Source organism: Larus michahellis, chromosome 2 (genome assembly GCF_964199755.1).
Source record: "Larus michahellis chromosome 2, bLarMic1.1, whole genome shotgun sequence".
Taxonomy (NCBI): domain Eukaryota; kingdom Metazoa; phylum Chordata; class Aves; order Charadriiformes; family Laridae; genus Larus; species Larus michahellis.
In genome coordinates, this window is record NC_133897.1 from 110,435,730 (window position 1) to 110,458,796 (window position 23,067).

Consider the following 23,067-nt stretch of genomic DNA (forward strand, 5'->3'; position numbering starts at 1 on the left):
TTGGAGTATATCCTTCATGATCTGACACAATGATCCTTAATATCAGAAATTTCTTTATTTACACACACAGCCCCTTTAGAAACAAGATGTCTCCAAAAGGTAATTGATAGAGTGACCTTTGTTGCCCCTTTGCACTGGCCTTCCAAGCTGGCTGGCCATGTAGAGGACAGCTGCACTTCACACTGTGAAAGCCATTGTGGATGTATTTCATTCCACTTCCTTTTCCTCTAATAACCAAGAAATACATTTTCCTTTTTGAACCTCTGCCTTTGATACATTTTCAATTTTCTGCAGACTATGTAGATGGAGAAGTCACGTAATCACCAAGTCAGACTAACCACTGAACTTCTACTGAGTTCCACCCAATGATTTTCAAAAGTGTCCTACAAAATCTACAACATAGCAAAATCCAGACTGAATTGGATCCCCTTGGCAGAAGGCATCTTGTTTAATGGCCATTAAGGGAGATATTTTTGGAAGTTGTTCGTAGTCGAACTGTACTTCAGTTTCTGTCATTCTTTCTTGTAAACCTCTGTGGCTGGAAAGTGCTATCTGTGAAACAAATTTTTAGGGACCACATCTCAATTGTTTATTTGGAGTGTTTGGTGGGGTTTTGTGGTTTGCTTGTTTTGTTTTGTTTTCAGCTCAGGCAGAAAGAGGATATATGATAAAAGAGAAAATAAGAAGAACAAAGGAGAAATAAAGTAGGTAGGAAGTAATGTCATAACATAGTAGCAAAAATGTAGCAAAACTTAGTGCAGAGCTTCTAGGAAGGAAAAGTGATTTTATGAAAAATCAAACCAAACAAACCCAACTGATTTAACTCATTAACACACACTTTCATACTCACGTACGCACAGGCACCAAGATCTTTGTGTCTTAGCAGCCTTTCCGGCATGCAGTGACCAAGGTGCTTGTACAATACAGTTGGTCCCAGGATGATACAGATTCCAAGGAACACCAGCTACTCACCATCTCCTCAGTTTTTCTTAGGTTGGTGACTATGTGCTATTTTTGCATATGTCTGTTTGGGTCTTCAGAGATTAATCTTTCCGTCCTTTCCAACATCAATGAGCCTTCAGATTTTATTCAGTTATTTGTCTGTTGATACGGATGTTTTGACAATCAACATATAGGTGTGTCTGGGTCCTGATGACCACCTGATAATGTACATAGCACATGCTATTCCTATAGGCCTCACTTTCTTCTGCTTTTCCTTACATTGATTCTATGGTTGAAAAATCCTGTTCAATCTCCATTCACACTAATCTTAATGATTTTACTGCAGTAAAAACTTCCTACAAAAGGAAGTTGCAGAACTGATTTCCTTTGTCCATGTTTGTTTCTCTTGGGTCAACTAATAGATTAAAGCCATTTCTTAAAATGCAATGGTATGTTTTTTGCATAGTTTGTAAGCAAACCGTGCAAATCAGTAAGCATTACTGTCTGGTCAGATGTGACAGCTGAGGAATATGAGTGAATTCATAATGGTCCATGGTTCTCTTACCAGTAAACTGATCGTTACCAAAGAATATGAAGTCCCTGAAGTGCAGTATGTTTATACAATGACAGGCAAATTGTTTTGAGGAAAACAAAGTCTGACTGGGATAAAAGGCAAGAATACCACATGTGCCTAGAGATGTGCCAGCACTTTCCATGCCCAGCTTTCACCTGGGTAGTACAGCAAGGACGTATCAGCTGCTTTGAGTCCTGGAACTGCAATTCCCATCACAAGGCTGGGAAAGTCTTTCGAGAACATTTCAGCACATCCTCTCCTTGCTAGGTTTCCTCTATATTATTTTTTCACTTTTGATTACAGGCCCTTTAGTCTAAATTATGGCCATTCTTATGTTCTTTTTCTTGTGAATATTAACTACTTAATCTTGTCTGTGTTCTGACATACCTCTCCAAGTTTTCAAGGCTCCTTTGAATGACATGATCTTCTTCTTACCTAAAATGCTGATGTAATATTAAAAATTATTCACAAAAATATATTGCCATTTTGCAAAAAATACAGCAGAACGTGGAAATTTTATATTCTCTGCACTTTCATCTAGACTACAATTATTGCCACATGAGAGCAAGAGTGTGTGGGGAGGGAGGAGAATATAAATGACAGATGATTACTCTCCATTGTAGAGCTGAAAGGCAGACAGTCACATCTCCTTTGACTGTAGGCCTCTACTTTCAGTCTGTCAATGAAAAATATAAGTATGAATGAGAAACAAATAGTTAATCACATCTTGTAAAAGCTTTTGTGGGACCTCATGCAATAACAAGCCCACAAAAAAGCCATTAAAATTTCAGATCTGCAGTCCTTCACCGTAAACCACCCTTAGAATATGTGACAAATTGACTAAAGTGCAGCAAGATATACTGAGACTACAAAAGATTAACAAGTAGATGTTCCATATTCATTCCATGCATTGTTAGATATTTTAGTCCACTGGCACTCTGAGCAAAGTACTAATAGGTACATTGTAGCACCCAAAAGCAATACAGCAGGAATCTGTGCACAAGTTTTACATAGATCTTCTGCAGAGATTATTAACTAACAGTTTTTATAGGTATGCTACAAAAATGTAATTTTAAGTGGGTTTTAATGCATTGGTAATCTATTGGAACATTTTATAGGGTTAGAATATTTTAACACCTGCCTGAATTCATAACTAAAAATTGATTAATGCTATTGCAAACACTGGAAAAAAAGGCGAAAGCTCATGAAAATGCATGTGTTCATTATTATTCTGTATTTTCTCAGTTAAATATCAATCATAAGGAAATAGTCCTCTTCCCTGTCTTTCTTGGTCTGATTCCACACTGCCTTAGGTAATCACTATCTTGTCTGCAAAGAAGTGTGAGTATGATCAGAATGGTGGTATTTCACATGCACACTGAGAAGCTATAAGAAACTACACAGGCTTCAGGCAGTAGAGAATTGGATTCCCTGCCTACAGAGCACTGTACACTACTGGCTAGTGCCCAGTTTCGCAAAGGTAAAAGATGCGCAAAAGATTTATAGACAGCTGTTCTGTCAGGCAGTGAAGCCTTAATCAAATACTCTTTCTTACTCCTCCTGACTTTCTTATTAACTTATTTTTGTTCTTGTTTTTGCCAACATACAGAAGCAAAGATCACTCTGCAGGAAGAGAGAGAGATTGCCAGAAGACTGCGCTTATTTTCCTGGCAAACTTTTGCTAGTGATTATATAAAAGCCTGTGACAAGGAAAAATTCACCTAAAATAACTGACTGCTGGTGTTAGAAATGTTATGGGTCTGAATGTCTTTCTGCACTGACTCATCCCTTGAAAGTTACACCTGCTTTTGGGAATTACTGTTCAGAAAGGCACATTGTGTTACCTCGGAAACAGCTGCGACTGCATGTGTATATTTAGATAGAAGGTATTTCACTTCCTTCACATTTCTGTCTGATATGCCATTTACTTTTTATTTAAGCTGTTAATGCAGTCAGTCCTTTTCTATCATATCTGCTCTCTTTTACCCTTAAGTCTACCCAACTGCAAAAGATGGTGCTATAAGGATGCACCTCCACTGATACTGCCGCATTTCTGCGGCAATAGAACAATATCCAAAATTTCTACAGAATAAAGAGTAAAAGAATATTATTAACATATTTAGGACCAGAAAGATAAATTCTATGCACCATCTTTAGAGCATTCAATATTTCAACAAGACAGGTCAGCTAATAAAATCACACAAGGTGACTTCATTTCCTTTCATCTCACTTCGCCATAGAGACCAAGGGTATTTGTCTATAAGACAGGTGCTTGGCAGGAGTGAGGTCTAGCTAGGAAAAAAGGAGACTTAAATTATGGAATCTTATTTTTGTTACTGGAATTGAATTGCTGTGTGGCCTTGAGTAAGTCGCTTAAAATGTCTGTGCCCTGATTCTTAGCTTCTTCTGTATAAATAGACCTCTAATACTTGGCTGAATTCTATTAAGCTTGAAAAATGCTTTGAATTCTTCACACACAATACATGATATAACGTAAAGTTTTATCTCTGTGATTATTATTCTTATTCTACATTGACCTTTCCCTAATTAGGGGAAACAATTGCATTAATGATTTAAAGGTAGCATGATTCAGCTGTCAGTGAATCTAATATTATAAGGCATTCTGCTTTCTGTAGATGAATGATATTTATTTCAAAAATATGTACTTTGTAAAGCTATTATGTATAATTTACTAAACATTGCTTTAAAACAGACAACAAAAGAATTGAGAAGATATAACCTACAATTTCCTACTAGTTTCTTGTCATGGTAGAGCAGAGAAAGCAGTGGAGAAGACGAAGATTAAGAAACTAAAAAAATATTCTCATATAAGCCTGTTTCTATACATTTGTTTATTTTTGCATATAAAAATATTAAAAATTCTGATTGAAATTATGAAAGATTTATATATCCTCCTCAGTATTAAAAATATGAATTTCCCTTTGCTTAATCCCAATTTATGATTTTTCTTTTTTTTCTAACAAAACCTCTTTACTTTTTCCCCATTCATTTTCTGGAGCACTGTACAGAAAAATACTGGAGATATCTTCTGAATTTCTTGCTCTTTCCTGTACAGTGATAGGTAGAGCAGCATCAGGCATGATAACTGAGTGATAAAGACTCCTGTGTGCAAGTATTGTGACGCTAGAGCATGCCAGGGTGAGCTGTCTTTTGCCAATTAAGTACTGGGAAAGTGGTCTTGGGTGACATACAGTAGGGGAACAATAACAGGTAGTTTCAGATATTCACCCAGAAATGACAGAAACTGCGAAAGGAGAGATAAATATCAGTAAAGGGAAAAAAAAGATAAAGTCAAAACTAAACCCAGTGATTTTGTAGGTATACACATATGCAGTTTAAGACACTCTTAACAGATAGAATTTGGTTCTTTATAATATCAATCCTAAATTTTAAAATAGAACATGAATTTCATCTAATCTCAAATCAGATTTATACCCATTCAAGTAAGAGACGCAGAATGCTGCTTTAAGGCCCCAATGAACAAGACTTGTGCTCTAGACCCTTCACCAACTTCGTTGCCCTTGTCCAAAGACTTCATTGTTCAAGGGCATCAAAGCTGGTGAAGGGTCTAGAGAACAGGTCTCATGAGGGAACTGGGGTTGTTTAGCCTGGAGAAAAGGAGGCTGAGAGAAGACCTTATCACTCTCTACAACTACCTGAAAGGAGGTTGTAGCAACGTGGGGGTCAGTCTCTTTTCCCATGTAACAAGTGACAGGATGAGATGTAAAGGCCTCAAGTTGCACTAGGGGAGGTTTAGACTGGATATTAGGAAAAATTTCTTCACTGAAAAGATTATCAAACATGCATAGCGTTGCCTTCTAAAGCAGATCATTCTTGTCCTTCTTATATTTGCACACTTACAGAGAAAGTAATCGTCTCTCAACATTTGTTTTGCTGTCTCTTCTAACATGATTTCTTAGGGATTTGTCCATTCTTGTAGTCGTCTTTATAGTCTTTTTCTGCACCTAATTCAGGTTGATTTCATCATTATCAGATGAGTTCTGTATAGAATATTTTGAGCAAGATCCTGCCAATATGTTACAAAATAGGAATGTTTTCCTGTCTGTACTGAGAATACATTGCTTGATGCATCCCAGAGTATCATTAGCATTTTCACAGCCACATCACACTGTCAACCCGTTATTCATCAATGTATTCAGATTTCTCCTTTCCTTTGTCACATACAGTTGATGTAGTTTACATTTATAGTCTCAAATTCTCATTAATCCTGAAGTATATATCTTTGCACTTCGTATTTTTAAATTTAATGTAATTTCTATTGCTTTAATCCACAAGTTCATGCAATTCTTTAACTTATTGATTTGGTCTTCCAGAGTATGGACAATACTTTCCACTTCGTATCACCTACACATCTCAGAGCAGACATTTACTTCTTGCATGAAGGTCTCTAATGAAAATATTAAAAAAAATCTACTCCAAGAATAATGGCTAGGAAAAACACTATCTAATATCTTTCCAGTCTGATTTGATGTAACTTGTGTCGCTTTTCTGTTACCTAGCAATTCATAATTTCTGATTAATATAAGTCTATTTGAAATATCATTTTCTATAGGGAGCTGTATGAAGTGCTTTTATAAGTCTATATAGATTGGACTGACTTGACTGTGATGGTCTAATAGATCAGCTGTCAGAAAATATACATATATGTGTACTTGCAAATAGATATCTATATGAAGTGAATCTTATGTGCTATCTCTTTAATACAATTTTGTAACTTACCCAAGGGTCTGCAGAGTTCCATGGATTTGGTAATTTTTTCTCCAAAATAAGTTCTGAGCCATTATGCAGCACTGAGAGCTATTATGTATATGGCTCTGATGTAAATACAGTGCTGTATTTCGTGTTCTCCATGCAGAGAGTATTGTCATCATTCGTTCCTAGCAATGGACTTCCAATTTCAACTAGTGATTCTTTTAAGGAATGGATTCTTCAGGGATAGAGACTAATGGACTATCCTGATTTTGTCAGAATATGCAGCTCAAGGTTTGTTTCCATTTCAGATATCTTTATTTCTGTCACATACTTTTTTTTTTTTTTAATGGTATATTACCATTATTTTTTCTGTATAGCAGTCGCATTTAAAAAACAATAAATATCTAAAGTAAAAATATTCCTTTGGCAACTAGAATAGATTGACCTCAATATTTATTCCTTTCTGAGCATGTATTAGTATCACTTTTCTTCTCTTTCCTATCCTTGCTGACCCTTTTCTATTTTTATCTTTGTCACTGACAGTTGTAATTTTCTTTAAAAAGTTCAGCTTAACTATATTTTACCTATTTTCCCTTTGTTTCTGTACTTCCTTGCAATGGTGTCGTAGGCATGCTTCTTGCAGATTCCTTTTCTGTACTTTGTGCTTGCCTTCTTAATATTCTTTTCGATATGTTTGAGGTTGTATCATTTTTTTTCATTCAGTAAATCTTGTACTTCTTCCATATCAGTTCTTATGCCCTTCTGTTTTGAATAAAAGGTCTTGTTCAAATTTACCATTTTTACAGAAAATAATTCTTTCTCTGTTCCACATTCAAATCCTTGCATTTCTCATTCAAGCCAGTCAATATCAACAATTAGAAGTAAGAAACTAAAATGTCAGAGGATTATTTTTGTCTTGAATTTCAACATGTCAGTCATAGATTACTTTCTGTGGCTAATTCTGGTATAATTACACTTTCTGATCTACAAGAATTTATTTTACTGTTTCATTTCAGTATTTGGTAGAGATATCTGCCAGCTCCACGTACAAGAATATCTTGTCCCTAAAGTTATTATGATATCTATTTCACAATACATGTCTATAAAATTGTAGCGTTTAATAATTATGTTACTTATTACTTCCGGAATTTTACTGAGAATATTACATAGTGAACATCTGCAATTTCCTATAGGTTAAAGGAAAAAAAAAAAAAGTAAGAAAGAAGGCACTGGAACTTTGTCAAAAATTGAATTGAAATTCTATCTAAATATATACCTGGTTTAATGATTACTTTTGCCCTGATTTGAACATAGCTGCTAGAAGTTTTGAAAGTTGAGCATGGCAGCTGATTAAATATCAGAAAGGTTTTATGAAAGACCTTAACTTGAATTATTTTTGCTTAGTCAACTATATTCTTTTGTTTCGAGTGCTATTATAAAAATGCTGAATTAACAGTCCATTAATATATGAAGCTTTCTTGATCTCGTTCTGTGATGGTTAATACCAGTTTTCTTCACCAGTGTGACTAAAAAAAAAAGTGACCTGAAGGGAACATTTTGAAATCAGATGGAAAGAGAGCAGTTATTTTAGTGCCTGTGTTAATTCAGTACTTTTTGTCTTTACTGAGACTGCCAACAAAGGTGTTAAATTAATGATCAGCAATTATGTGAAGATTTATTTTTTGTGACCTAGTTTCAAAACACAATTCATTTGACATAGGCTCCCCGATAGCCAGCTGAGAGTAATATAATATCTTTCAAATAATACTGACTAGTATCTCCTTCCCACTCACAACTCAGTTTACACAGGTAGGGGTGTCTTCCTAATTCATTATTAACTTCCTGAGACATGAAGTCCCTTTTCTTACTCTGTCCTTTCTTCAGTACTGTCCACAGTACCACAGTTTCTTGAATTTTTTTTTTCTTTTAGAATTCATAGAACATACAGGTAGAAGGAGAAGATGTCAAGCAGTGTTTTGGTTTTACATCTTTCACCTGTCTTTTATAAGAAATTGGCAAAATCCTGACCACATGTAAACACAGGTAGAGAATTTTGTTCTAGGTGGATTTCGAAGGCAGCACTACCAGAAGCATGGATTACAAACCCCAATGCTGCAATCTAATTTTGCAACTCAAATAACGAGAGTACCTGGTACATCTTAACCTTTTAGAGACTGAGAGGTTGTATAATAAAATAGATTTATTAAAGGAGGGAAGAAGTGATGGGGAATGAGGAGAGGAAAAATAACAGAGAAAGATGAAGAAATATGGGCGTAACAGAAGTCTGTAAAATCACATGACCAGTCATTTATTTTTCAAGCTGCCAACATGCCTAACCTACATAATACAGATGGACTGCCGTTACTTATTGACCTTTAAATTGTATGCTAATATTATACTTTATATCTGCTTAGAGCTAGGGGAAAGTTAAATCTATTTGCTTGCAGACTATAATTTATATTTTTAGTCTCACATGTTCAATTATATTTTCTGAAGTGCACTAAGTTTAATAATTCATACTTAACAGCTTACTTAACTTACGGCATACTTAACAACTCTGATGAATACGCTCCATTGTAAATAAGATGTCCTGTTTCTAAGCTGGTTGAAGTTGCGTCCTTGTAATCTAACATCATCTCATTTTGCACGTACTCACTCTTCTGCCTGTTGGCTGTAGCCTCTCGCTAGTCCTCTAAACACAAGATATTCTGATTTTACACTTCCTCTCATATTGACTGTCAAAAGATTAGATTCTATTAAAACAACAAATACTAAAAAGAGAAGCTTTATTATTGATTTATTTTATGGTTCTTCATGCAGCAGGTGAAGAAAGAAGACACAGCAACTGAAAAATAATTAGAAATTATACAAGACCATTGTGAAATACCAAAGATTCCCAAGAAAAACTAAGGAAGCTTTCTAAAGAATTTAGGTTATGCAGTTTTTATGGGAATTGTGCAGATAAAGTTTCATGCAATACTTTGGTTATTTGTAGATAAAGGACTGGTATGATCTCTTTCATTATAATAAAAAAATATGAAAAGGTGAAAGTTATATATCTTATATCTAGATTTCCTAAGGTAAAGAGTCTTGTTACTTTTCAATGTCTAAAGAGTGTTGTGCTCAGATGTCTCGTCTCCAGGAAATTTAGAATATGAGGGAATCTGAGGGAATTTCTGATCCTGGCTCTCAGAGGTGTTTAACTACCACGTCATCATTGACCATGTTCCTAAATACCTTTGAAGACCTGAACCTGGCCTCATTCGCTGAAAGACATTGTTCTCTGGGTCCGTTCACTGCTGCTTTTGTACAAAATTATTGCCACTATATTGCAAAATTCTGAGCTACTGGATGACAAATAAAATAGCTGCCATAGTTACAAAAAGTCCTCTTTGAGCTCTTTAAACTGTTATGTCTTCTCTTCCCCTGACTTTTTTCATTTAAACATGTTGAAAGCAAACAGTGGGACACATGCTCTGTGAGATTTCATTTACTTTAGAAAATTATTTTGGTATCAGAATATTGGCGTCCTTTTTACTTCAGTCAGAAAAAATTTGAGCAATTGTTGTGGTTTAGCTGGGCTGGCCACTAAACAAACGACAGATGCTCTGTGTAACCTCTCCCCCTTCCCAAAAAGAGAAGGGAGAGAGAACAAGGGAGAGAGACTTAAAGGTTGAAAATAAAACTAAAACTACTTTAAAGAGATATTAATAATAAAAAGAAAAGATAATAATAAGAAATTAATGAAATATATACAATATATACAAAAGTGGTGTCGAGCTCCCAGGATGACAATCACATCACCGACAAGTACTGGGAAAGTCCCAGACTGGACTCAGCAACACACAGGAGCTGGATTCCAGATCGGGACTCAGGTCTGCATGGATCGGGGTCAAAGGCAGAAGAACAGACAGAGTCATCCTCGGATGCCAGCCATTGAAGAAAGAGACTGAACCCTTTGATCCCTCAGCTTTTATACTGAGCATGATGCAAATGGGAATGAATACCCTGTTGGTCTGTTTTGGATCACCTATCCTATCCACTCTTACCCACACATTGTGACACCTCTATGCCTTTCTGCTTCCAACCCTCCAACTTGGCACATAACAAAGTTAGCTGGCTTTGGTTCTCATACCAGTAAGTATAAGCAAGAACCTCTCCGTATACCATTTCTTGGTATTAACTATAAACATCAGGTCTTATCACTCTGGAAGCAAACACTATCTGAAAAATATGCCACTCATTTCAGACAAAAGTTAGAAGAGACTTAACTGAAAAGTAAAATTACTGAAAATTGTTTCTGTTCTACCTCAAACCAGGACAGCAGTCCAACTTTGTTGGTCTTAATATTGATAAATTATTTCACACAGATTATTTTTATACAGTATGATCACCTTTAAAATTAATAATGTATCAATTTTGTCTGTATCAATTGGTTTATATAATTTCCATCCACCATAAAATTACAGAGATAAAGTAATAGAGCAAAACCTGTTTTGGTACTGAAGTTGATGATAGCTTACCTGAGCTGCCTCCACTTTGGTTTTCTAACAGAGTGAAGATTCCTGATGCACGTGGCAGATAAACTTTAGAGATATTATTCAAGGAGGTAGTCTGTTCAAGACCACTAGCTTTTCTCCAAATTTTCCAATACAACTCACTAGTGAGGGAGCCTTTAATTTCTCATTTCTAAAAGGAGGACAGATTTTTAAATGTACAAAACCATTGAGGTTTTTTATGACTGAAAGGCAAGAAGCATGAATTAATTTTCCCTCCCCAGATGGAGCTTCCATGTCAATAAAGTTTATATTTATTAATCTCAGATTAGTTAAACCATAGGGTTTACAAAGATATATATTTCACTTTGGGAATGGATTTTTAAAGCTTCAGCTGCCAAAGTAAATTATTTGAGGAGAATATACATGTTCAAAACATTTTCTGGTTACTTGCAAATATGGCTTCTTCTGTATTAAAACATCAATTAAGTATTTGTCTTTATTACATGTATACTCAGCAGAAGGACATGAAGCTTTCTTTTACCTTTGTTTTAACAGAACGAAGTATACTAGTCCTCCAATATATTTGTATGCCACTGTTTCATTGTGGATTTGAGGGAACACTTACTTCAAAGACAGAATGAATAAGCAAATTAATTCAACCTCTCTTTCTTTGTCTGAAACTCTATGGAACCCAAGATGTATGAAATGAAAGTATTGGCAGCCTTTATTTTTGTTTTTTTCTTCAGCATCCATCCCACTGGTATGACTATCATATGGCATTTGTGTGCCTTCCTAATGCCAAATCATTTTCAGGAATGCTTGTTGTCTCTTGATGCTGCCTTTCCATCACGTGTACAACACTGAAATTACATTGTTGCTGACATTGGCTCAGGAATAATTTACTCCAGGCTTATGCCAGGACTGAATTCTATTCAGCAGTATACTGCATATTTTCAATTTAAAAGAGAAAACAAATAAACAAACAAACAAACACTTATTACGTAGATGTTACCATAGTATTTTCATTCTCCAAAATACTGAAAACTCTCTGTTCCTCTTCAGGCCTTTATATCAACACACGACAAAGAAGATGAATCAAACAATGTCACAGAGCAGATCAGTGACACAGCTGGTCAGATAACTTGATATTCTGATGATGCAATGTCTCTTTTCAGCAGTATCATTAGTAGTAGTAGTAACGGTAGTATTGCTGTTCTGTTTAGAAGGTCTAATCATCGTCTGTGACCAATTATATGAAGAACAATACAGAAAGAATTCAAAAAGATAAAACTTTCCTCTAGGAAATAGCAACTGGTGAAAGAGATGAGCAGTGGATGTATACAGGAAAGGATGAAGAATGGGACAACAAGACATTGTCATTCAGCATGGTCTCTGAATACCATCAGTCTTAGCTATATTGTAGGTGAGAACAGACTGACAGTCAGCCAAAGCAAATACATAACAACACATTTTTGCTTTACCTCTTCATGAATGCAAATTCACCAGAAGACAACAGAAATCTTTTCAGTTTCTGAAGCTGGGTTGGTTTTTTTGTAGTACGCAAAGGCCAAACTAAAGTAAGACAACTCAATACAGATGACAATAATTGCCTAAAGGAGACTGATTAGAATGCATGCCATTGAAAGATGCCTCCTCTGCTTCTGTCTTGCTTCCAGTTGTAGTCAATTGGATTTACATACATATTCACTACAGGTGCTAAATTGTAAAAGCTTCCCCTTCCTGTCTTCTCTGTATATATCTGTCTGTTCCCCGAAGGACAAGAAATCTTGATTGTTGGTTACCTCTGTTTATTTCCAAGGAGCTGTGGCTTTTGAATGTTGAAATAACCCTGCATTTCACAGTAGCTATTTGAATTAAAATCCCTTCATGAAAGTGCTTTGGGCATGAGCCAAGATGGTGTGTGTTAATCTTTGAGTCCCAATAAAGTATATTGACCTGTGCTAAGCCACAGTAGGAAATTATGTCATACATAATATATTAGTCTATTTCTCATGATCAGCTGTTACTAAGTATCAATTTTTCATATTCTTTTATTTGGTAATCATATAATAATTTACACTGAAAGATAAATCATAGCTCTACCTCAAAGCCAGTTTGTCAAGGTCATAAAAAGAGTAGGAAACTATTACATCTTCTTCCTAATTCCCAAGCTCTAACTTTGATACTGGCTTGTTCGCCACTTGCTTTTTACATGTGACTACCACAAAAGATGACGAATGTGTAGCCAAAAGAACAAAATAATATATTAGCAAAAGCTTTAGTGTCATATAACATCTTTGAGGCTACAGAGGATGGAAGGGGAGAAAAGAAGAGAAAGAGGGAGACAAAGAGTTCATCTTTTCACTAACCTGTTTTAAAGAAATTATTTTTTACATTGCTTGAATCTTCACAGTGTCCTTGGAGGTAAATATACTGTACTTTTTCATTGCTGTAGTTTTCTATATGTCACAGTCAAGATCTACTAAAAGGGAAAACTGAAGGGAAAAAAAAATATGAACAAACGTCACCCCAGAAATAGTAACTGCATCAACACCTTGTATGTCCTATGAGAGCTCCATTCATGTGTTCATCACACATAAACTAGGAAAACATAACGTTTCGAGGAATAGAAAAATTCTTATTAAGCTTGTCACTTAGATATTTAATCTTTCTCCTTAATAGTTCCTTCTTTATATTTGAATAAGAATATGAGACCAGGCCAAGTACTGTAGACTGTTGGAAGATACTGATCTGCAGGATGGAAACATTATTAGCTCAGAGGAAATTGTATTCCAGTAGCATCTGGTAAAATGTTATTTTTCACATCATTGGGTCATGTATGAACCAATAAAAGCACCAGGAAAAACTCGGTACTTTTAATCTCTCTGTCATTATGCTGCCCAGGCCCCTTTCTATGTTAATAAAATCTCAAGCAAGAAGGAGATAGCAGACTCCAAAACAGGAAGATTATGATCCATTTGGATTGTGTCTACAGTCATGGAAGTCAGCTAAGCTCCAGATGGTTACACAGTCTGAGGAAAGATATAATAATTTGATTTTTATAGCTCGGAAATTCTATATGTTCTTAATTTTAGGGAGAAAGAGAGACTTTTTTTTCTCTAGTTAATATTTCACCAGTGGTACTTCATCAAGTGTAAACCTTTTGTAACACTGTTTATATTTAGACAGACGTGCACAGAAATTATCTTTGTGAGCAAGGGTACTATTTGTTACAGCAAGGTTATGTGTACTACGCTGATAGTAAGTAGTTTATGCCATTAAAAACACCCTATTAAGCTACTTGCATTACCATTAAAATACACAGATTGTGGCTTCTAGAAAGGGAAAGTCAGTAGAAGAAATTGTGTAAAAAGAAAGGGTATCTAGCTCAAATTAACAGCCTAGATGCTGTAAGTGGTGATTTATCAGCCTCCCCTAACAATGTGTAAATCTTGACACCTCTTGAAAGCCATAGGCAGATCTGCCAAGTAATTCAACTTGATCAGGATTTCTCCGGGCATTTAGGTGCATCAGTAAACAGTTATTTCTCCGCACAGTTTCAACTGTGTGATGATAATAAAGGATATTTTGATCATTAAGGAAATATAAGGACATTAAAATTCAGATTGACCATTCTTGTCAGACTCGAATGGTCTAATGTGGCTTGAAAATCTGGCTGAATACCACATTTACCCTAATTGATGAGTAGTTAGTCTCAATGAGAGGAAAAGCTATCAATGTATTAGGGAGTACTAAGGTAGAGCAATAATTAAAACACTGCATTAAAAGTCAGTGCACATAGGGACATTTTGTACTTGTGCTTTTTTTCCCATTATAAAATTTGATTTTGCTAAATGTCTAAAAATTACTGATAGTAGTGCCTGAAAATGGCAGTATATTTTAAAGTTGTGAGATTAGACCCATGTGATAATCTGAATAGTGTTAATGACAGCTTAACTGTAGTGTTTGTAAACTCATGTTTAAAGTGACAGATTAGTTTCACTGTAGTCTGTTGATGCTATGTTTAGCTTTTTCTCCATAGCTCCTTGACATCAAAGAGAAGGAACATCTCAGGACTTTCTTTTGTGCTATTTAACGTAAGAGAAAAAGGTGAGTTTGAAGTCAAAACGGAAGAGAAGTCAGTTTATACCTGGCTGGTATGTTTTTTACCAAAGAAAAAGAAAAACAAAAGATCCAATGAAAAAAGGCATCCAAACATAAGCTTTTCACCAAGAATACCAGTTTTAACAATAACAGAAAAAGAAAAAAACTCAGCAACTTCACAGGTGTCAGTTAACATGAGTGAGTCAAGAGATCATCAGACAGGAATAATTGAATAGAATGACCTAGTAAATAGTCTTTTAGCTTTTGTGAGGAGGAGACCAAGATCAAATTCCCTACTGTTTCTATCTTGGTCTCAACATGATTTCGCTTTGATGTACAATGAAAAAAATTCTGACTTTGGCAGAGATGGTGGGGACTTGAAGGAGAAAATGAATCCTTTACTTTTTTCTAGTCCTGGTTCAGCATTCAGCTTGCTTTTATGATGCACAATAGATTTATGAACTTAGTTAATCAACTAAATATTAAACTCCGTTAAAATTTAAGCCGTTTCTAGGAATAGGAATTTCAATATGATAAAATTTTTATTATAAAATAACCTATGGCTTTAAAACATTGTGGAAATAGCAGTCCTTGCAACACTTCTAACAGTTTCTAAACTATTTTGAGTCAAAATTTGAAAACAATTTGCTTTTATTGTGGGGTCAATCTTAAAAGTTTTGCCTGATTCTAAATCATATTTTTCTACATCAGACATTAATGGGGACGGACGAAGTTTTTGAGAGTAGGGTTAATTATTTCAGATACTCCCTAGTTAAATACAGTATTTTGAAATAAATAGTATATGGGTGGAATGTTTAAATATACATATAATTTTAGGAAATATGTGTTCGCATATGAGATAAGAGAAGAAGCATGTATGTGATACACCACTGTGGCTTCAAATCAGATTCTTCTGTTTTCCAAGAAATTCCTATGGTGTTTTATGCTTTCGTTGTGTTTGATCAGATACATAAAGATTCCATGACAATCTTATCTCATATAATGTTTAGGTAAATCAAGTTTTTCTCGACCAATATATTTCTGTCTGCCATTATATGATCTAAGTTTTCACAGACTTTATGTATCACATTAAAATTTTATTGTCTTTTTTTTTTTTTGAGAAATTATACCCTATAGTAGCAAAGGAAAGTATAGCATTCATATGTGGATTTTTTTTTTTTTTCATTCCTTTCGTCTAGGAAACAGATTATTCTTGTTGTGTGCTCTGATTCTAAGAACAAAACTGCAGGTAGGTATCCACAAAAAACTTTTCAGTAAACCAGACAATACGTTTTTAGCTGCGTTGATACGGAGCAGAGGAAGAATTCGTGGAGTGGAAGAAATGGTACTGGGAAACACATATCTGGGAAACTTAGTGATGCCATAATTAAGACTGCAACTTATAAACCTCTGGTTATATTGCAGGTTTTCCTGTTTCTGTTAAATAAATAAAATTACATTTCTATCTTTTGCAATTCACTTTTAGAATCACAGACCAATAAAAATATACTTGATCCCGTCTAACTATCACTAGTGAAGTGAACACAACATTGTCTCAAACAAGTACTACTCTACATAGGTTCTAAAGTAGAGAAAAAAATCTATGTATAGGAAAATAAAATCAGCCACAAAACAGGCTGCAACCAAGAATGTAGTACTAGATTTGATATAGGTAATTGCTTTCACTTTTCAACTCTTTAATGATCCTAAAAGTCAATGTAATTGTACGCTTTTAGTATATTTATTTCTTTTTCAGAATGACAAACTAATATTTTTCTTTATATCATACAAGAGTACTTGTTCATAAAAATAAGATGCTGACAGTTTGTATTTCATAACATGCTTTCATCCAAAATTTCTAAAAAGAAAAAAAAGACAGGAAATATGAGTGCCAGCACCTGAAGAGTAAATACGACAATATCACTGAGAATAGACCTTGACTTTAAAGAGAAATTCCTATGAATTCACACCCTCTTTCAAAACAACAAAGAAAACAACAAGTAAAAAGGAAGCAATTTTTTTTCCCCTTAATTGTTAGGGGGAAGGAGAGGTTTCGTTGGTATCACCAAATTTGATGGGTCCTGCAGTGACTGTATTAACCTACCATCAGAATTAATAGGCTTAGAAAGGCCTATGCTATGTCTGAGTAGGGGTACAAGTTAGTAGCATAAGTACACTCAGTTTATTCTTTTGAACAAAAAATAAAAGTTAAAATGTCCTCCATTTAACTCTGTTGAATTCAGATTTTACACTGGTCAAAGAGTAGTAACGAGTCTTGCCTTAAATCTTCTTCAAATGGGTTAACTTTACGTAGATTTTTTTTAGTAGCACTCTAAAAAGCACACACTTTTCAAGGTGCTTGGAAATCTCATTTTAAAATAAGCCAATTCAATTGTCATATGGAGGAAGAGAAGAGGTGTTGGAATTTCACTATAAGATGGGAGTGGTTGCAATGTTTGACATACTTTTTAAGGAGGACTTGTAGCCTCTAGTTAGATACCGGAGCTTTTCAGAGAGTTAAATAAATAAATAAAATGGGAAGTATTTTTAAAAGGTCTTTCTAATTCATTTACTCAAATAATTTCATAACCTTTCCAGGACAGATAAAATCTTTCTTATGTTTTGCGCTATTTAGTCAGTAGAGTATACTTTATGGCATTAGGCTATGGAATGTAAATAATACTCAAAGAAAGAATCTGAACTAGATTATACGCTGTGAAAATCTATAGTACTGGTAATTTATGAAGAGCATTATATAGTATGTGTATAATGCAGACCACATGTATATACTTCAGTAACATGTCATCAAACATAAGGGATTTCCACCTTTCTTTCTTACTGCAGTAATATAATCAATAGGTAAGCATATATAATGTAACAATAAATTTACTCTATTATTTTAGAACAGTGCAACAGAAAACATACTTACGCAAGAGTTTTTATGGCATTAGAATAAAGCATATTTCTTTCCATAGAAAATATACCAAAAAAACCCCAAACCCGAACATAGTTTCATAACAGGGGAGCTTTTAGTTTTTTACAGATATTGAAGGTGGAAAAGCAAGGGAATCATGCTGTTTACTCTAAACCACATTTAAATCTCCTTTGAGTTTTATGTGCTAAAATCAGCATTTTTGACATCTTAATCCAGATGCATGAATTATCTTCCCACAAACAACAAGGAGATTATTAAAAAACTGTTGTCTCAGCACCTTGCTGATTTAATACCTGCTTAACTCCTGCAGCATATCTTGCTGTCATTAAATTGCATACACATGGTTCATTTTGGTCTTTTGTTAAATTTTTTTTTTATTGAAAATCTTACATGTATGACTAAAAGTCATGGGCGATATCTTTCAGTTCCATTACAAAATCTGTGTCATATATATATATATACCTATATATATATATTTAATACAACTAGAAGCAAATCTACTGAATTATGCAACAATGATTGTCTACCAAAATGTAACTCAAATTAAATATGTTGGAGATAATTAAAATTATTTTGATTCCTCTGATGGAGCTGAAGGCCACTTCACATAGTTAATTGATAATGCTGGGCTGCAAAAATTACAAAGCCTTAATGATAAGTTCCCATCTTCCAGGTGTCACCCATACGTTCGAATTTTAGTACAAGGATGCTTCTTTCAGAAATAAGTACTTTTAGAGTGAGCATCATCCTCTATGGAGTACCTTCTATTCACAAACACAGTCCTGCAAACAGTTCTGTATGCCTCAGTAATTGCAGGCAAGTCAAGTCGTTTCAGGTTAGGTACAAGCAAAAAAGTTTGCAGGAGCATAGTCTAACTCAAGAACTCATCTACAGGTTATCTAAAACAAAACTATCTGAAATAATACTTAAAAACACTATTTTACTGGAATATATGCCTTATTATCTAGTAATAAATCATGAAAGACAAAGTATAAATATTGTCAGAATCATAAAAAATTTGTCTTAGTCTAAGAAATCCTACTTCAAAGTCGTACAGTATTTTAACCAACAGCAGTTGTCCTTCTGTTTTGGCACTCCTGAACCAGCGTAGAAACTATGTGTAGTGAGTTAACACCTTTGGGGAAAAATACTCATGTGCAGCAGGATCTAAAGATGATTTCTGGAGTTAATAGTGTTACATTGCTTAACATAAGAAAGAAATTGAAAAGAGTCTTTTACTGTGATTCATCAGCAGCAAAAGAGAAGGGGAAGGAGAAAAGTAAGGTGTTTACAGTCTTTGAAGCGTGTAGCATGTTTAACCTTGAAAATTAAATCTTGCATTAAAGACACTCCCAGCTACCTCTGTAGTCTTCTTTCCAAAAATTCAACGTACAAATATTTTATTTAGATGTCTCAGACTTTGTAATGGCTCAAAAGAACAACTGCATGTCCTTGTAGCTGCTCTCCTTTCTGAGAGATGGATGGTGGACGAGATTGCTTTATTGTAATTTCTCCATTTCCGTGCTTCATTTCCTACATTTATCGGAGACTGGAGAAAAATCAGCATGTTCTGACAAGTCTAATACCATGAGGCAGTAAAATGGACCTGAATTTAGTGGAGATTGGAGCTCCAAAATAAATATAACTCTTTATGACAAATAATAATAAAAAAGGATAAATTCTCCTGTACAAATCAGAAGAGAGAATAAAAAATAGCAAATAGATAGCAACATCTTTTCTATACCTACATGGGCATCGCAAAACTTTTCAACTATAAGAATACCCCTCCATATTTCTCGTTTTATGTGGTTTGTAAACTACCTCAGTAAGTTGATAACAAACATTGTGGAATATCTTTGTATAAACAGTAATTTTTCATAAAACTACCCAGAAAATTACAGAGACTTCTAATTAAATAGCTCTCAGAACAAACAGAGAGAAGAAAAAAAAAAAAAGATCTGCTGGGCTTTTGTTTGTTTTCATGTCTGTCCTTCTGCTTTTGGCCTAGCAAGCTGCATGCAACACGGTAAAGAAAATTTATTAAAAAAACCTTGCATCTGCAAATACTACATATTGCAGTGTTGTACTGAATGATATACTATATTTGTAAATTTGTTTCTTCTTACACTTATCTCATACCAGAGACTCTGTGTTCTAGATATAGCGTTACTGCAAAGGCATTTACAGAGTGTCATTGGTTCGTTGAGGTCACAGTGCATAACATACTCTTTAAAGTGAGTTGCCTCTGCAGGTATCTGAGGGTTGCTATCTATTTGAACGTGGCTGAGCGTTTCATTTTATCAAAAATGCCACCAAATGCTCATATTCTGGGTGTTCAGTGCAGTCCCTAGGACAAGTCTAATGAAGATATGTTCCAGCAAGGCAAAAAAACCTAAAAGGTTAAAAATGGAGAAATATTTACAACTTTCTTCAGTCTGTAAGGTTGAGTTTAATGTTTTAGTATTCTTCAGTGCATTTTCAGAGAAAGGTTCCAAGGCTATGAGTATAAGCAGTCTGGGCCAGTCCCATACATATCCGCAAGCCTTTTAAAGCGAGGGCCCCAGTCACTGAGGTAATCGTAGTTCTGGTCAGAGTTTGAGCTGATGGAATCTAAAGAACTGAGCGACTCTGCCACTGAGCCATTCCCCTCAAATGCGTATGTCTGCAGGGAGTCGTAGGGTGGTGCGCAGGGGTCCACGTCAGCTTCTTTTAGTCTTTCCCAGATAAATTCCCTAAAAATGACATTATCTGGGATGCTTTTAAAAGTCGGTCTGCTCAGGAACTGAATCTCAGGTGTCACATCCCTTCTGGTCTTGGTGTCTCGGATAATGTTGAGGTTTCTCAAGGCAGCCATGTCAAAAGCCTCAGTGTCTTCTTCTCCACCACCCTCATCATCATACCTGACAATGTTCTCTCTGATATCTCTCTCTTCATCAAAAATGAGGGGCTCTTTTTTCCTTCGCCTCATGGTGACAATCAGCAAGACAAGAACTGAAACACAGGAAGACTGAAGTTTTAGCAATGCTGAAGTTTCCTCATACTTTTTTCTAGTGGTGGAACTACTCATTAATTTATATGGCAAAGACCCAAGGATATAGCAGGCAATTTATGCAGTTAGATTTGAAACCTAGCAGCTTCTGAAACAGCTTTTAAACCATAAGCTTTTCAGACTTTAAAGAATCTATTTCCAAAACCATTCTGGATTAACGTCTTCATCTCTAATTCTCTCTCTCATGCTGTCCGCTAAACATAAATTTTAAGACCGGTTCAGTCTGACTATTACAAACTCACAGCCATGAAATAAAAAAAGAACCTTTTCCTGAACTCCTAATCATCCAAGCAATAAAAGCACATTCATAAGTAACTGAATGGAATTTAACAACCATGGTTAGGGAAGTGACTGAATTAACGCATATGACCAAACTCTGCTGGAAAAAAAAAAAAAAAAATTAAAAAATTGTAGACTGGAGAACACTGAATTGTTAAGCAATGTGTAAAATAAGGCTGTCTTAGTTCATGCATTAAAAGTATCTATATAAGACCTCATTTTCCTATAAAGTGCGAAGTACTGTACTTCAGGTTTATGAATTACATCTAATGTAAACTGCTAGGGCTGGAGTTTATTGGATCAGCCAGTGCTAGAAATGTAATTATTTTTTTAAACATAATCCTTAAAGTTCCTTTCAGCTTGAAAGGTAATACTAAATTGCAGAGACAGCCAAAAGAACTGGGAGAAATTAACTCAAGTCTCCTCTTCAAATACAGTTTTTGTAGAGAAACATCATTGTTGACATACAAAATATGGAACTAGAAATATGAATATTGCACCCATCTGTGGGACATGATGGAACGTGAATCATGCTCCCAGAAAAAAGATCCCAGAAAAAAATACTGTATTGTAGCATCTGGATAACATTTGCTGTGTTAATGATACTCCTAGAAAATAGGAGACGTCACTATGACTATAAAAATAACAGTACATTGAAAAGTAAGTGTCATTCCACATTCAATGAATCTTTCCTGATTTTATGTTTGTTTTTTTTATCTTAAGAATATGTGACATACATTCATATGTCTAAGGTTTACAATCTTTACTTACAGTATTTTGATATGCCAACTAAATACTGTGTAAACATCTAGAAAAGCAAAAGCTAACATAGATAAAATTAAGCTTAGGCTTCCCTAGGTAGTCTCAAAAGTGGCTTTCATAAATTTTATAATGTAGGACTTACATTCTTGAAAGCCCTCCTTTTCATGGAGGAATTTTTAAAGTCAATATCAATCTAGTCATCATGAGGCATGATTTAATATTGGGATCACATGGTTAGAATAAACCAGTCCTTCAGAGACTGTACATGCAGAAAACTGTATCATACATCTGCAGATGTTATGGTACTATTTGGTATTGGCTAAAGTATAAAATTACTTTAAAGGTGAACTTTCTGTAATTGTTTTTATTTTCCTTTGGAGCCATTGATGTCTAAAGTTAAAACTGGAATAAGTTCAATTTTTTTCTGAACTTTTTGACAAATATATTAAGCAATATTTTTTCCCTTTTTTTTTTCCAGTAGCTAGGAGGCACACATTTAATGATCCGTCTACTAACAGATGCCTGGTGACTCTATATTACTGCAGCATCAGCATCACGCTTTCACTTTTTTGCCCCTGGCATCTCCCTCATTCATGCTTTATGTATTGAATTCAGAAGCCACTAGTTTGCGGCATTTTTCTTTGAACAATATTTACATAAGCAGTTTGACAATATAAGATTTTGACCTTTAAAGTGGCTTTTGTGAAATTTCAAAACATTCTGATATTTGTATAATACAAATTGAGCTGTAAATTCTACAGCAGAGAACATAAAATTGTCATCATAGAGACAACAGTTGCATGCCAGTCTTAAAGTTTTTCCTTATTATAAAAGATATTTTAAAGTGAAAGACAATTAGCTTGCTGACAGTAAAAATATACGTTTAAGCTGAGATTGGTATTGACATAACTTTTTAATTATTATTTTTAACATTTACCACCACAATTTTTATTGCCACTAAGTAAGCAGCTAATTATTTCCTTTACTCCAGTGTAAATGCATTTCCAAACCACTGTCCTTCTTAACATACTTCATTTTGAAAGTTAAATACCTGCTAATAAGTGAAAAATACGAAACTTAGTAGGCAGGTCTGCCTAAAGGTACAATAGAAATCAAGATAAAATGAATGTTTTTTATAGTATTGCTTTTATATCTCACAATTTCTTGAAGTCAAGAAAAATATGGAATC

General features: G+C 34.7%; 1 protein-coding gene across 2 annotated transcripts in view; it reads right to left on the reverse strand.

Moving 5' to 3' along the window:
• Window positions 1-15,520: 15,520 nt before the first annotated feature.
• Window positions 15,521-23,067, reverse strand: part of LOC141739399 (cadherin-7) — an 83,871-nt gene continuing 76,324 nt past the window's right edge. For both annotated transcript variants that reach the window (XM_074576562.1, XM_074576563.1), the window contains exon 12: window positions 15,521-20,779. In XM_074576562.1, coding sequence (XP_074432663.1) covers window positions 20,286-20,779 — 494 coding nt within the window. In that variant the 3' untranslated portion in view covers window positions 15,521-20,285. The remainder of the gene's footprint in view (window positions 20,780-23,067) is intronic.